This window comes from Sinohyriopsis cumingii, chromosome 13, assembly GCF_028554795.1.
Source record: "Sinohyriopsis cumingii isolate HCF-2022 chromosome 13, ASM2855479v2, whole genome shotgun sequence".
NCBI classification, from domain to species: domain Eukaryota; kingdom Metazoa; phylum Mollusca; class Bivalvia; order Unionida; family Unionidae; genus Sinohyriopsis; species Sinohyriopsis cumingii.
The window spans coordinates 23,906,536-23,921,851 of NC_142973.1; the positions used below are offsets into that span (position 1 = coordinate 23,906,536).

A 15,316-nucleotide genomic window follows, 5' to 3' on the forward strand; every position below is an offset into this window, starting at 1 on the left:
GGTCTGAACATGAGAAATTTCCTTTTGTTCTATAGTATCAACCATTGTAGAACTTCCATTTCAGCATGAAAAAATCTCCTTGTTACACTCTATACAATTCTGTTATTGCCGATCCATTTATACCTCTCTAGAAGACAATTCAACCCCTGGATAGTTCCTGCAAAAACTGTAGATTTCAGTCGTACAGATGTTTGTATTCAAGCACTAAATCTGCCTTAGTATAGTTTGACTGAGATCACCTGCAAAATGGATGACTAAGATATAATTTGACAAACCATTACTTTTCATTTTTGTCTCAAATAAAAAACAAACAAACAAAAGAAACAGCACACATGGAGTAAAACAAATTGCAGCAACACAAATAATTTGCATGCCCTTTCCCCAATTGGAATTGAAAAATTGCATGACTAACAATATTTTTTGCAAATTCCCACAATCCCCATGGCTGGGTAGCTTATCTGTACCAGCAAACAATATATGTAAATTTTCATCACATATTTAGGTAGAAGAATGGTTTGGAAATTTGCAGCACATTATGTGAGCAAGAAATTAATATGAATTAAAAAAAGAAAATCAACCAATTTTGTGGAAATTTTATTAATTTATCATAAAAAGCAATGACAATTCAAATGCTTACAACATTAACAAAACTTAACCACTGTAACATTAACAACAACCTTGGCAGGAAATAAGGCGTGCCCAAACAAATGTATGGCAATTAAATGCGAGAATGCTTGTGCATAAGGTCCCTTATGTAAAAAGAAATGGATGGTAAAAGAACTTGCCAACACAACATCAATTAAAAGATAAAGCAGAATCCAGCAAAGAGATCATGAATCAATTCTGAAAAATTATGCAAGATGGTGTATGTTAATAGGTTTCTTGTGCCCTCCAAGTATCAGAGATTATCACCAAAATGCTGTATTTGTAGTCAACCATTTATTTCTTATTCTGTGGTCATTTTATTTATTTTCCATTAAACACAATTACCAGCAATTATCATCACATGTGATTGCATACTGCCCTGGAACTATTGCCCATTACAATAATGCACATGTGACAAGAATTTCAACTATTTAAGAAATAAAAAAAGCATGATTACAAATGCTCCAGTGAAACAGAGGTGTTTACACGTTATCAAAAATTCTAGATTTTCTATTAGCCTGACGTAAGTTAGGTAATAAAACATTTATTTTATGACTGTGAAAGGAAGAAACCAAACCATTTGCCTTTCAATGCTTTGGGCAACCAGATGTTCTATTGCCACAACAAAACATAGCTGTCCACAGCACCTCATTCCAACAGTTTGGTCTATTTCATTCAAAGCCATTAAATAACTGCACAATATATTGCTTTTAAACTAACAAATAATACTATATAAATCAATAAAATAAGAAAAGAATTACTGATTTGTCAGTAACAGCATTAAAACCAATCAATAGCATTTTTCAAATTTCCGTCACTTTCTCTATTCAATTTTCCTATGGACTTCCAACCATTTCAAGTGAGACAAATAGGAATTTGTGAAATTAAGTATGAAAAATATGCAAAATATCAATACTGATACAGTGTATCAAAAAAAGTTTTCCAAAAAAATGTCCAATACTCTTTGAGCTTTACACTGAATCCTCCACCAACACTTCAAAACTGAAATGCTGAATTATGCCCAAAAAAAGTACAACAACATGGATTTTTGTCTCTTACAACCATTAAGTATGTTAACAAATGCAGTTTCATATGCAAGAAACAACAATAAAAGCCCATTTTAATCTTTATATCTTTCCTTAATTCTTCTAGTTCCTCTATACTCGTCTCCCTTATTGACATTCTGCTGAGTATTTTCTCCCTTTATGGGCATTCTCCCCTGGAGAATTAATTCTCCATTTCAATTGCCAGCTTCTTTTCCTTAGATTCCTCAATTGCTGGCAGAGGTGCAGACGTAACTGTAAGGACTCCATCACGTGACAGCGAGCTCATTAAAGTATCAGCATCTACACCTTCTGGAATAGTAAAGGTGCGAGAGAATTCATGATAGACATGTGAGGTGTCTGACTTTTCGTCATGCTTGGCATAAATGGTGACTTGCTCATCTTTGACAGTAACAGACACCTCTTCTGGCTTAAAACTGCTGACATCAACTTGGACCTTCATTCGACGTGTCCCATCTTCTTCTGTAACGACTGGGACTCTAATCTGCTCCAACTGCCGTTTCAAAGGGAGATCACTTGCATGGTCAGATAAACTCATCACTGGGGTCAATCTGGAAAAAAGTTGCAGTTTAAGATTTTCAATGAAAGCTCATCTGGATTTAAGATGCCATAATCAACATGATCTCTTCATTTCTTCCAAATTTTCTGAATACCCACATCTTTGCATGTATAGGAACAATGCAATGAAAGTCATCAACATACTTTTGGAATTGGCATTTCTCCTACATTAGGATTAAATATACAAGGTAAATCTGCTTGCAACGTAGCATACAAAGGAAAGGCACTCTCCAGAAATATCAATCAACTGAGAGGCCCCCCCCACCCCCAAACATATGGACCCCCAATCACTAAGTGAACTGTCTGAAAATGACACATTTATCTGCAAGTCACTTCTGAAAAGTATTTCTTTGAAGTAGCTCAAATGTTTCTCCTAAATGATTGGCCTTGAAGCTCAAAGAGTATTGGGGCATTCACAATCAGTGAAAAGTCCCTGGGACCCTAACTGAACATGTCTTTTGATACAATTACTATTTACTCACCATAGTTCATGTCTGTTGCCCAAAGTTTTATCAGATCTATTCAAAGAAGTGCAATTGTAGGATCAACACTAACTCACAAATATAGAACTGCTCCCACCACAACAGTATATCACACTGAAATCATGAAAAGTATTTACAAGTCCTACCTTAATTTCTTCACTAATCCCTCCAATACATGCATTGTGAAAATTCTCCCCTCCTTCCAACTGAAGGGATATGATTCCACTCCTTCATTTTTTAATTCTACAATAAATGTTATAAACAGTAGTGGGACCAATACCCTGCAGGACAAAATAATTTTTCAGCATTTCAAGATACAACCATTTCTGCTGTTTATCCCACAATAGCTCTTCAGTCTTGAGTGAAAACATTTTTTCAAAATGACCATTATGGTGGCCATATTGGATGTAAGATCAAGAAACTTTTCATGGAGGATCAGGTAGATGTCATAAAAAATATTTTGGTGAAAAACAGATGTTGATATGACCATCCATCCAGGAGAATTACCAGTGAAAAGCCTTTCAAGAAGGCATTCATGGTGGCCATACTGAATGCAAGATTGTCACCATTTTTGTTTATGGTCTGCAAGACATCACAAGCATTTTGGTAACAGTCCATGCAAATATGATCATCTATTCAGACATTGTAGCAGTAGCTATATTTTCAAGGACAAATCATTATTATTTTCATTCAGTCCCAACCAGATACAATAAGAGGTCATATGGTAAAAATCCCATGCTGCTATATGATGTCACATTCAGGAGGCATAGCTAACAATATGTTCAAGGTGGCTGCCATGCTGGCCATACTGGATGCAAGATTGGCACCATTTTCATTTAGGACCAACTATATATCGTCATGTTCTACTTAAAATCCCATGCTGATATGACTATCCATTTAGGAGGAACAGGGATAAGATTTTCAAGATGTCCACTCTGGTAGTCATACTGAATGTCTGAGCAGCAACATTTTCATTTAGAACCAACTAGATCTTGGAGTAGATGTATGCGTACCCTTTTAGAGCAATCCCCCAAGTAGTTCAGGAGAAGCAATCACAACCTTATGCTAAAAGAGGGACAGATGATGAACAACCTAGATATGACCAGTAGACCTAATAAAACTGAAAATGTGTTCAAAAACAGGACTGTCCATCCACAAAGGAATATATAAAAAAACATGACAGAACATATGGATGGCAAGAGGAGCAAAGATAACACCATAAACTCCTACACTGTGGCAAGAGGAGCAAAGATAACACCATAAACTCCTACACTGTGGCAAGAGGAGCAAAGTTAACACCATAAACTCGTACATTGTGGCAAGAGGAGCAAAGATAACACCATAAACTCATACATTGTGGCAAGAGGAGCAAAAGATAACACCATGAACTCCTACACTGTGGCAAGCAGAGCAAAGATAACACCATAAACTCCTACTACATTGTGGCAAGAGGAGCAAAGATAACACCATAAACTCCTACACTGTGGCAAGAGGAGCAAAGTTAACACCATAAACTCCTACCTTGTGGCAAGAGGAGCAAAGATAACACCATAAACTCCTACATTGTGGCAAGAGGAGCAAAGATAACACCATAAACTCCTACTACATTGTGGCAAGCAGAGCAAAGATAACACCATAAACTCCTACTACATTGTGGCAAGCAGAGCAAAGATAACACCATAAACTCCTACTACATTGTGGCAAGCAGAGCAAAGATAACACCATAAACTCCTACTACATTGTGGCAAAGCATAACACGAGGCTTAAAAGGACCCTTTGTCTAAATAACTTCACAGTTTATCATTTCATTAAGCATGGAATTTTTGGTCAAAATATTTAGAAATTTCATCAAAGAATTCCATTTTTTTTCAAGTCCACCAGTCTTCATAGAAGTTTGTGTAAACTGCCCTTTTCTTTATAATGTTTCGATTTTGTGGGAATTCACTCATATTAAGTACAAGCATTGCATACATCATTTACAAATGAAGTAAGTACATAAATTCCTTATCATTTACTTTTATGTCACTTATAAGTTACGTACAAGTGTACTAGCTAGCAACTGGTCAATTTTTCACTTCACAGAATGAAGTATACTTCCTTTATAACTGGAATACCCAATTCATATATGAATTGCATAATTTAATATACAATTCTAATCTTTCTCCTCTTTGTGTCTTCCACTGAAAATCCCATGCTGATACAACGTTCCATTCAGGAGTAATAGCAATAGTATATATTTCAAGATGGCTGCTGTGGTGGACTTAATGAAGTTGAAACAAGCACCATTTTCATTTAGGACCAACTAGACAATGCAAGTCTTGTGGTGAAAACCCAATGATTGTGAGCAGTACTGCAGAGCACTGGCTTGCACTTTCAGCAATTGTCTGTCTTATATTGTCCAAATCTTGACCATGTGACCCTCCTGGGCACTTTCTCAGAGAAATTTTTGAAAAAAGTCGAAAAATATGTCTAAAACTTTTCATTAGTAGCTGTCCCCCCAGGTCTTGGGTGGTGCTAGCAATGTCAAAAATCATAAAGGGTGATAAAACTGTAAGATAACAATGAATATATATTTTAAAACTGATACTGACAATGAAAACATTAAATGATTGCGAAAATTGGCCAAGTTGCAGTGTCAAGTGTTTGATGGTCATTAGTTAATGGAGTTTCAAGGTTAAAATCACCGCTATGTCAAAGATGATTTAATTTATTGTGAGGTTAACAAAAGTGACTAAATTCATGCAAATGCAAAACTTGTCATTTAATTAATAACTTGTTAGTTTGGAGCAAAAAAGTAATTCAGAAAACAGTGTGAGTGATTTGGATTTTTTAACGTAGCTTTAACAATTTTTCAGTCATATCGCTACGATGTCTGCTGTGTGGCAGTTTATAGTGATGTCTAGCACTGGGGCATCATGCCACAGACATGTAGCATTATGTCCCACCTAGTCACATTATGCTGACACCAGGCTGACCAGTCCTAACACTAACCTCTTAATGCTCAGCGCCAAGCGAGGCAGCTGTTAGTACCATTCTTGTTTTGGTATGACTCTGGCAGGAATCGAACCCGTGACCTCCCACATCTGAGGCGGACGCTCTAACCACTAGGCCACAGGAGCAGTCATATACGTAACAGAGTACAACTGGGATATTAAAACGGGATACTAAGACCACAGGCATATTCAGAATAGAATGAGGTATTACAACCGTAGTCATATTCAAAATAAAATGGGTTAATGAGAACACCATGTCAATAAGATCATCCAGTAGTCATATAAAAATTGTCATGATGCCCATAAAGAAAGCCGTTTTGGATGTTGTATCAATGACAGTGCAGTACACAATTCTTTCATGGGGAGATCACTGAACTTTGCCTTGAACAATATCAAAGTATACCCACATGCCAAGTTTGGTTAAATCTATATTATTTTTGGGGATGGGTGGGGGATGGAGTAGACTGGAGTTATTAAGAGGCATCATTCGAGGCATTCTTCCAATACATCTACAAAATGGGTTTGAAATAAAATTCCATTCATATTTCCTTATAGTATCATGCTTTCAGTTCAATACAACACAAAAAGCAATAAAACTGTTGAGACCTTTGACTTACAAATCTGGATCAGAGTGCAATCAACATTATCACTAGGAATGCAGCTAAATACAAAGTCTGGACAAAATTAATTTGCACATGTACAAGCCAATGTGTTCATAAAATTCAAGGTAGCATAAAAAAATGCAAAGAATGACCTTTGGTTTGATCCCAATATAAGTTAGATCTAATTTGTAAAACTCCTTCATCAAAGTGCAGAAGTGTCGCTAGTCAGAACTGTTTTATTTTTGTTCTGAACTAATTAAATTAAATGAATGCTTTCAGGCAAAACCCTGTGTCAACACAACCATTCACTGAGGAAGAGGAGACCAGATTCATTTTGTGATGGTGCCATGTTGGAAGTCATCATTTTCCATCAAAATAAGCTACATACATGTATTGAAATATTGTTTCAACAACAATCCAACATCCGAACAACCATCATTTCAGAATTAGCCATTCAAAATGGGTCTAGGATAGCCATCATTGAAGCAATTTTAGAGGTTGGTTCAGCATTATTTTAATACAGGAACAACTACATACTGAAAGAATTTTTGTGTGTGGAAAAGAATCTCTTACAAGATTAGCAAAATGTCTGGGAGTTCACAATGAAAGAATCAACTACATAAACGAAAAGTAGTTTATAAATTTCCAAGTTTATAGGATGATCTTTTAAAATGTAGTAGTAGTCCTAATTTCAAGATGGCCACCATCGTTATCTGGGAGGTACGATTAGCACCATCTATATTTAAGACCAGCTAGACCTTGCACATTTTCTGTGAGAACTCCATGTCTATATGACTATCTGATTAGGAAAAGTAAAACTAAATTTTCAAAATGCCATCATGGCAGCCAAATTGGAGGTCTGACTCACACCGATTTCATTTAGGACTCGCTAAATGTTGCATAGTTAAAGCCCTATTTCATTACAACTATCCATTCAGAAGATGTGGCTATAACAAGATTTGTAATACTGGTGGTTGTATTTCATGGCAGGCCAGCATCATTTGTTTAAACCTGAAATTTATCTATGCCTGAGGGCTTTCCATCAAATTTGGTCAAATTCTGATGAATAATTTTAGCAAAGAGTTTGCTTGAAGGTTTTCAAACTTTGGGCAATGGAGACCAAGTGACTGCAAATTCATCAGAGTCAAGATGAAGATTTTCAAGATAGCTACCATGAAAGTCATATTGGAAATTAGATTGGCACTTATTTCATTTATTGCATTATTTGAATAAATTTAAATGCCCTTCATACAAGGATACTTTCTGTCAACTCTGTAATTACTGTGTGCAGCAGATTTTAAGAAATTATATTGGCTTTGATGCCAGGATGCTCTATGTAAAATCGTGCATACTGGTGAAGCAGTTTTAAGAAGAGAAGATGGACAAATTTTACCATAAGCTCACCTCTTGGCCGTATGGCCATGATGAACTAAACGTGTGGATATTTGTGTATCGTGACCAGTGTTGTACAGAGTTCATTATTTGTGAGAGCTACCCCGGTATTATGACCACTGTTGTACAGTGTTTATTCATAAATTGGAAAGTGGGTTCCAATGGCCCCTACCAGGTTGAAAAGTGATTTTTGTTGTTCTAGGGTTTAACGCCATTTTTCAGAACAAGATAGGCTATACATGGTGGCCAGTATAACTGGTGGAGGAAGAACCCTGGAAAACCCAGGGAAGAACCACCGACCCAAGAGAAGCTACTGGCAGGCTTTCCCACGTACCCACACTAGCCGAGCCTTGGACTCGAACCCATGCAGACAGAGGTGAGATGGCAGTGATCCAGAACGGTGAGCGCTTTAAACCACTCGGCCACTCTGGGCCCCAGGTTGAAAAGTGAGGTCACTGAGAAACAATATGGGGTGTTAAATACCCTTACCTGTTTCTTGATAAAATTTGTACATTCTGTAATTGCAGGAATTCATGTCAATGATATTCTAACTTTGAAATAAATATTCCATTTTCCAACATTATACGCTTTGGATTAACTGTTGTGGGTTCAGACAACACCATGGTCTTCTCTGTTTTCCTTATCCGCTAAAATAATGGTGACCACTCTTCTTTTAGTTGGCAAGAAAACCTTAGCGAAAAGTATATAATACTGGAAAGAGAATATTTATAGCAGAAATTATTAAATCACACAAGAATAACTTATTAATCCACTTGGAGGTAGATGTCAGTCACGTTTTTTCTTAAAGAAAATGGGCCTAATGGATAGAAGATTGAAACCATTTTCATAAAAGAAGTCTTTCTGTGAAAACCCCATTCTGATATGACCATTCATTCTGAAGGAGTATTGATAACAAGATGGTCACAGCGGCAACTATGATGGACATCAGATCTCAACGTTTTCATTTTGAACCAATCAGATTTCACAAGAAGGCTTCTAGTGACAAGTCCAAGTTAATATGACTTTCCACTCAGGCGCAAGTAGCGACAAGACTTTCAAGATGGTCAATGTGGCAGCCGCATTGGAGATCACACGGGCACCATTTCATTTAGGACCAACTAGACATCACAAGAAATTTTCTAGTTAAAAGCCGATGCTGATGATCATTAACTGAGCAGTAGAGATCACATTATTTTCAAGATAGTCACTGACCCCACTTTTCATTAAGAACCAAACTAGATACCTAAGAAGTCTTCAAGTGAAATCTGATATGCCAGTCCATTCTGAAGAAGCAACAATAACAAGATTCCAAGCTGGTCATTGTGGTGGCCATACTGAATTTCTGACCATTTTTATTTAGGACCAATTAGACCATGGGTTGAATGTGAGTATAAACTTTCATTGCAATACTCCAGAAGTTAGGAGGAGTAGTGATGACAAACTTGTGCTAACAGATGGTCAGATGATAGAACAGATCATCCCATAAGCTCTTCTGGTCTATGAACAGCTAAAAGAAAAAACACCTACACCCATCCACCACTGTTTAGCTTCTAACCTGTTCATAGCACTGCGCAGGTGTCGAAGGTCCCTCGTCATCTGCTGATGCATCCTACTTATTTCATGATGCATATCATCAAAGTGGTGGTCAAAAGCAAAGAAGTCTCCGACGCTTGGGATAAGAGACCTTGCCATTTTCACGTCTGAAAAGTACAAGGGTGATAAATTTCAAAATATGCATGATAACAAAATTTCATCACATACAGTACTCCTCTATACAGTGGTCATCCTCAGCACAAAACCATCTGAAAGCCTCGTCATAAATATCAGGATACGAACATTTTTACACGACTGTGAATCAAATATCAGATAAATCAGTGTAACACAATTTCCAAAGTCAAGGTTTCCTGTCAGACACTGCGATATAGTCTATTAGCATTTAAATTCTAAATGTTTATACAAACTATAAACAGCATCTATCAAATCTATAAATTTACTGCTGAAAATAAAATTACAATTTTTTATTTTGTTTTGATCTAGCATTGTAAATTTAGTCGTATGTAAATAGCAAAGGAGACCATTCTGATGTGTAGAACATGTGACCATGGCTTTCAAAATAGTAGCACACAGATTTTCTTTTGCTTCATTTGTCTCCTCATTATTTTGACATTTCTCACTAGTGATAGAATTTGAAAGGCCTGTAGTTCAAAGCATGACACTGCACACAAGCAACAAAATTACCAGAGTGGATATCTTGCATTGTAGCCTAAGACATGGATCTGTGCTCATTTGAGCCTGATAAATAGTTATTACCATTTTAGTTGCGGCTTCAAGAGGGTTGCATAAATTTGATCTGCCACTGCATTGTGCAAGGACAGCTCCAAGTCTATACTTTGATGGGGGGGGAGGGTGTACAAATTTTAAATTGATAAATACAATTATATACTAATACTGTTCTGTGCTTTTCAAAATGTAAAAGAAAAATATTTTGTCAAAATGTCTAAAACTATCGTCTATAAAAGCTATTATAAAAAAGTTTCACTCACTTGTCTCTTACAAATGCCCACATCCGTAAATTCTAAACGGGGCATCAATTTTTTTCTTTAACTTTTTCATAAAACTAAATGTACTGAGAAAAGAATGTACATATAGCCAGAAGGCTGCATTTTCACAGTACTTAATATTGTTATCAGTACATATTCAAACAGTTTTGTTATTGCTTCCTAATAGAAGTCTCTGTCAATCATAGAGTATAAACATAAAACCAAAAATGGCTGCTGACACAGACAGTGGAACAACTTTATATTACTGCAACATTTGCTTAACTTGGCTATCATAGTAACACATATATCAGTAAGTTGGAATCCATGAATAACTGTAACAATCAAAACTAAAAAAAACGTAACATTGTAAAAGCACTCTGTAAATCTGTCAAATTTTACTGTCACCTGGCTTTCTTCAGATGTTTTTAAATGACACAAAGAAATTAAGTTTGTAATGGTTATTTGGCATATATATTAAAGCATATAAATATAAATAAAAATTATTACTGAAATACAATTGCAAAAAAAAGTTTTTCTATCATTGCTTTCCAATTTTCGTAAGGCTGTAAGCTATGTTGTGTCCATTTTGATTCATACTGGCTATGCAGAATGAAATTAACAGGCAAAGCTTTGTTGTGTCCATTTTGGTTCATACTGGCTACCCAGAATGAAATTACAGGCAAAGCTTGTTAGGACATGTGCGTCACCACCCATATAGGACTTAAAGCATCAGGCTGCTGACAAAACGCACTGAGGATATTTTGTATTCAACACCGATATTAATACAAGTTTGTTATGTGTTTTGCACATGGTGACCAATGAAACTAAATGCACTTGACAACAAAGTGGTTTGGGGTTTTTCAATGTAGACTTACTAAAAATATTGGCATTTTTTAACAGAAAAAAGTGCTCTGACACATTTGCACATTTCTAGGCTGCAGCTTTACAAAGTTAAACTGTCAACCACTATTTCCATTCAAAACAGAGACTGGCAATGTTTATAATATCTTAACTAACAACAAATTTGTTCTACCATGTTTTCTTTTCTGCAAACAGACAAGAAAAAAAACTAATGAATAGAAACTTCATATTAACTTCTTCAATTAATCCCCTATCCAAATACTAGTCTTGTACTCTCATACTGAAAGCAGAATAACATCCCACTTGGCTCAATAAGATAGACTTGCTGATAGAAGCATGGTCACATGATTAACCTTGTTTGAACATTGCTCATTGCAAAAGTATGCCAAAAAATAGGTTTAGGTTGTATTGAAACCTTGACATCATCCCAGAATATTGTAATCATGCACTCTATACACTCATATAATTGATGATATGTCAAAAGATATCATAATCGCAATTATATCAGTAATCCAAACAGCAGATGATTGTAATATATAGTAACAACAGGTGCCTGGAATCAAGATTAACATTTTCTCAAAACGGCAACCTCATTAGACCTGGTACCTTCTCCGCTTTCATATGTAAAAAGCAGAAATTATTACATCTGAATGTAATAATAGTTGGAGGGACAGCTGTCCAAATCTAGCTTAAATGACATTGGAGATTTTATGCAACATATTCAGTGGAAATAATTCACAACAGAATTTTTCAGAAAAAAGACAAACTAAAACAAACATAAATGCTCACCTATGTCTGCTTTTGAATTAGTTGAGTTCTTTCTAGGAGAATAATGGTGAAATGTATTCAAATATTTGCATGAATCATCCAAATTGTCATTATCAAAGGTCACTAATGACGCCAAGAATGATATAGTTTGCAGACATGTGACTACATAAAAAAATGGTGAAAATTACCACACTATGACATAAATCAAGTATAAAAACACAAAAAATCATTTCATGAAAAAAGCAGGTGTATATAAAGTGTACCAAGAAATCAGATGCTACAAATGTAATGTTAATAATTATACTAAATTTATTAAATCACTTTAGTACAACTTTTGTTGTGTAATGTATTTTCACCGTTAGATTTGACATGTGATTAAGAATTATTGAGATATCATTGTCAAGCCATCAACTCTAGGCAATATTCTTATCTTGTGACATTGGTATTCAAAATACAAAAATTCTATTTAGTATAGATGAATAAGCAGTAAAAATTGATCCATTTTGCAAAATCTGAAAGAGTGTGCATGTGTGTCTGTGTGTGAGATTTGGATTTTTACTGCAGCAATATACAAGAATTCAGCAATATTGCTACATGGCAGTGGTGATGTCTAGCACTTGGGCATCATGCTGCAGACATCTGTCATCATGTCCCACCCAGTCACATTATCCTGAAAGAAAACGATCTACAGCATTTACCTACTTATAGAACCTAAGCACATATTTGAATACCACGCTGTGCCAGTTCCTTCTCTCTCCAATTCCATATTTGAGTATCTTTTTGGGTAGCTAATTTTTTTTTAAAAAAAGATGTAGTATATATGAATAAAGTAATCTTATAACAAAATTTTAAAAAATGGCAATTTACTAAACTGATTTCAGATCAATGTGTATATGTACAAGAACAATGTAAAGAATATGCACAATGTGTATTGGTTTTATGAGTAATAGATATAATTTCGAATTGGTGACAGCTCAAGGATATGGTATTTCATGCAAAAATATTGGGATAGGGAAGGAACTGGGAGTTTATCAAAGAAAGAAAGGTTTCAGAAGTACCTGGATCATGTAAAAGTCAACTTTTTCTTAAACCTTAATGTTCACAACACTCTTCTATCTAACCATTAGTAAGCTATATGCAAATTTCAGCATGAAATTACAGGATGTCACAAATTTGCAAACATGGCAGCTCCAAAATATTGTTGATAAATGGTGGAAGGTGCATGCATTTGAATGCTTCCTATTAATTTATTTCAAAAGATATCAAAGACGTTTTTTTTTTAAATCTGCACCCTCAAATTATAAAGAAAACATTCCAATCAATGTAAGAGTTACATTTAATTTCAACCTGTGTATGCTGAAAAATATGGTATTTCATGGGGGAAAAAATGTTGGGGGCACATAGTAAAAAAAACACAGATAAAAGCTTGATTTATTCTTGAGGCTGAATGTTCACAAAACATTTCTATATAACCACAAGTAGCAATAATAAACATTTCAGCTTGAAATAACACAGGGTGAAGAACCTACAAAAAGTGACCAAAAAGACCATATACTAAAAATGCTGGACAGTGTCCTTGTTTGAATCATGAATGCTTCATGTGAATTTATTTCAAAATTATATCTTAATGATATGTTCATTTTTAAATAGGCATTTAAATTATGCAGAAAACATTCCATTTTCATAAATTCTATAATTCTGAAGAATAAAATCAACCCCTGTTGCAATACTTGATACAGTAAATAAGAAACAATTGTTGGTCTAGCTCCACTTAATCTCAGTATTGAAGATGAAACACTTTAGACGCTTTTACCAACTCGTACGAGAATTAATGAACCTATATTATATGCTAATAATAACCGTAAAACATTTAATATAGTGAATACAGGATTGAAGATAACTGATAAATAATCAGGTACGACAGTTTTCATCTTTTATATATGAATTATTTCTACCGTGAGAATAGGGTACTGATACGCCGATACATATACCCGTACTGTTGATGTCCCCTGTTCAAAATTCTTGTGGAAATCGGAAATCCCGTTTGCCCCGATAATACAGCTTTGAAGTATATTAGCTGTCTTGATTACGAATGGAACTTACCTTCGTCGAACTTGCGAGATCGAGACTGTAATTTGTTCTGGTGACTATGGAGAACTCACCTGTCGTTGTCTCGGTTGTTTCAGAAACCTCCAGAAGGAACGCTGCTGCTGCTTTTATATCGGGGCAGATGAACTCTGGGAAATTGTTGAAAGCCCGGAAATTCTTAGCTCGCACACGACCTTGACCAAGAAGTATACATAGAGTACTGGTGCCATATGTGTACGAGATTTTCAATTATACACGGTGGACAGGCTGACCTTCTTGACTTGCACCACGGGCACCACTTGCGTTAATCTGGGTCACATGCACTACTGCCTCATTCTGACTAAATAACGATGGAAGACTATACAGCACTGTGGTGTCCCTTTCAAAACTAACTAAAAGCTAATTGCATTTTACAAACCTCATTCCGTTGAGAATAGCAAAGATTAGCGTTAAAGTCTTGGTTGTTTCTGACAAATTATTTTAGTTCCTTCACGATGCGTTACATTAAAAGGCCATCGAATTAAAATCAGATCCCCACTGATACATTCTCAGCATGTTTTTTTATTTTTTAATGTTTTTCTAATTTCGTGTTGTTTGTTTTTGTAATAATAGTATTATGTTTCTTATCTTATAGGTGTTGTCTAATGTTGTAAAGTGCTTAGAGCTTCTAAAGATTAGGCGCTATACAAAGTCCTCATTATTATTATTATTATTATTATTATTATTATTATTATATACACGTAGGACAACTGAGATCAGATTTTTAATCAGATTGAATACAACGTATCGAAAGTATTATCTTTAAAGTAGAACATCTTGCTTACTTCATTTGAATTAGTTTTAAGTATAGGTTATTATATAAGTGGGTAATAAAAAAATAGTCGATCCGAGGTCACGTGGTGCTGGAAGATTTCTAATACTCGGTCAATAACCTTTTTATCAGGTAATTATTTAAAAAAAAAAGTAGATCAGTCATTCTTTTAGTTTAATTTTCGACTAGAGCAACGTGAGCTATCCGACTGTAAAGATGCCCTAAAGTCAGTTTTATTTGCCTATCATGGCACATGCTCCTTCTTTGCATTGCTATTAGAAATAATCATGACAACCTTTCCAACGTCAAAGAGAATGTCTGTTTGTGAAGTATGGGGCCATCCATTTAGTACGTGCGCAAAAATCTGGCAAAGCTTGACCTCTCCCCCATCCCTGTACACATGCGTACTTTTTTACATCCCCACCAGCGTACGTAAGCTTGACGCATCCCCCCTCCCAATGATGTAGAACGAACTATATTTAATTTTAATCCACCCAGAAATGATCAAGGAT

At 35.4% G+C, this 15,316-nt stretch overlaps 1 protein-coding gene across 1 annotated transcript; it reads right to left on the reverse strand.

Moving 5' to 3' along the window:
• Nucleotides 1-578: 578 nt before the first annotated feature.
• LOC149785061 (heat shock protein 26-like) lies at nt 579-14,227 on the reverse strand. Its single transcript, XM_089978779.1, has 3 exons — nt 14,068-14,227; nt 9,292-9,436; nt 579-2,260 (listed from the first exon to the last, which is right to left on the reverse strand). Exons 2-3 carry the CDS (start codon nt 9,426-9,428, stop codon nt 1,873-1,875), a joined length of 525 nt encoding a protein of 174 aa, XP_089834905.1. The 5' UTR covers nt 9,429-9,436; nt 14,068-14,227; the 3' UTR covers nt 579-1,872.
• Nucleotides 14,228-15,316: the final 1,089 nt, after the last annotated feature.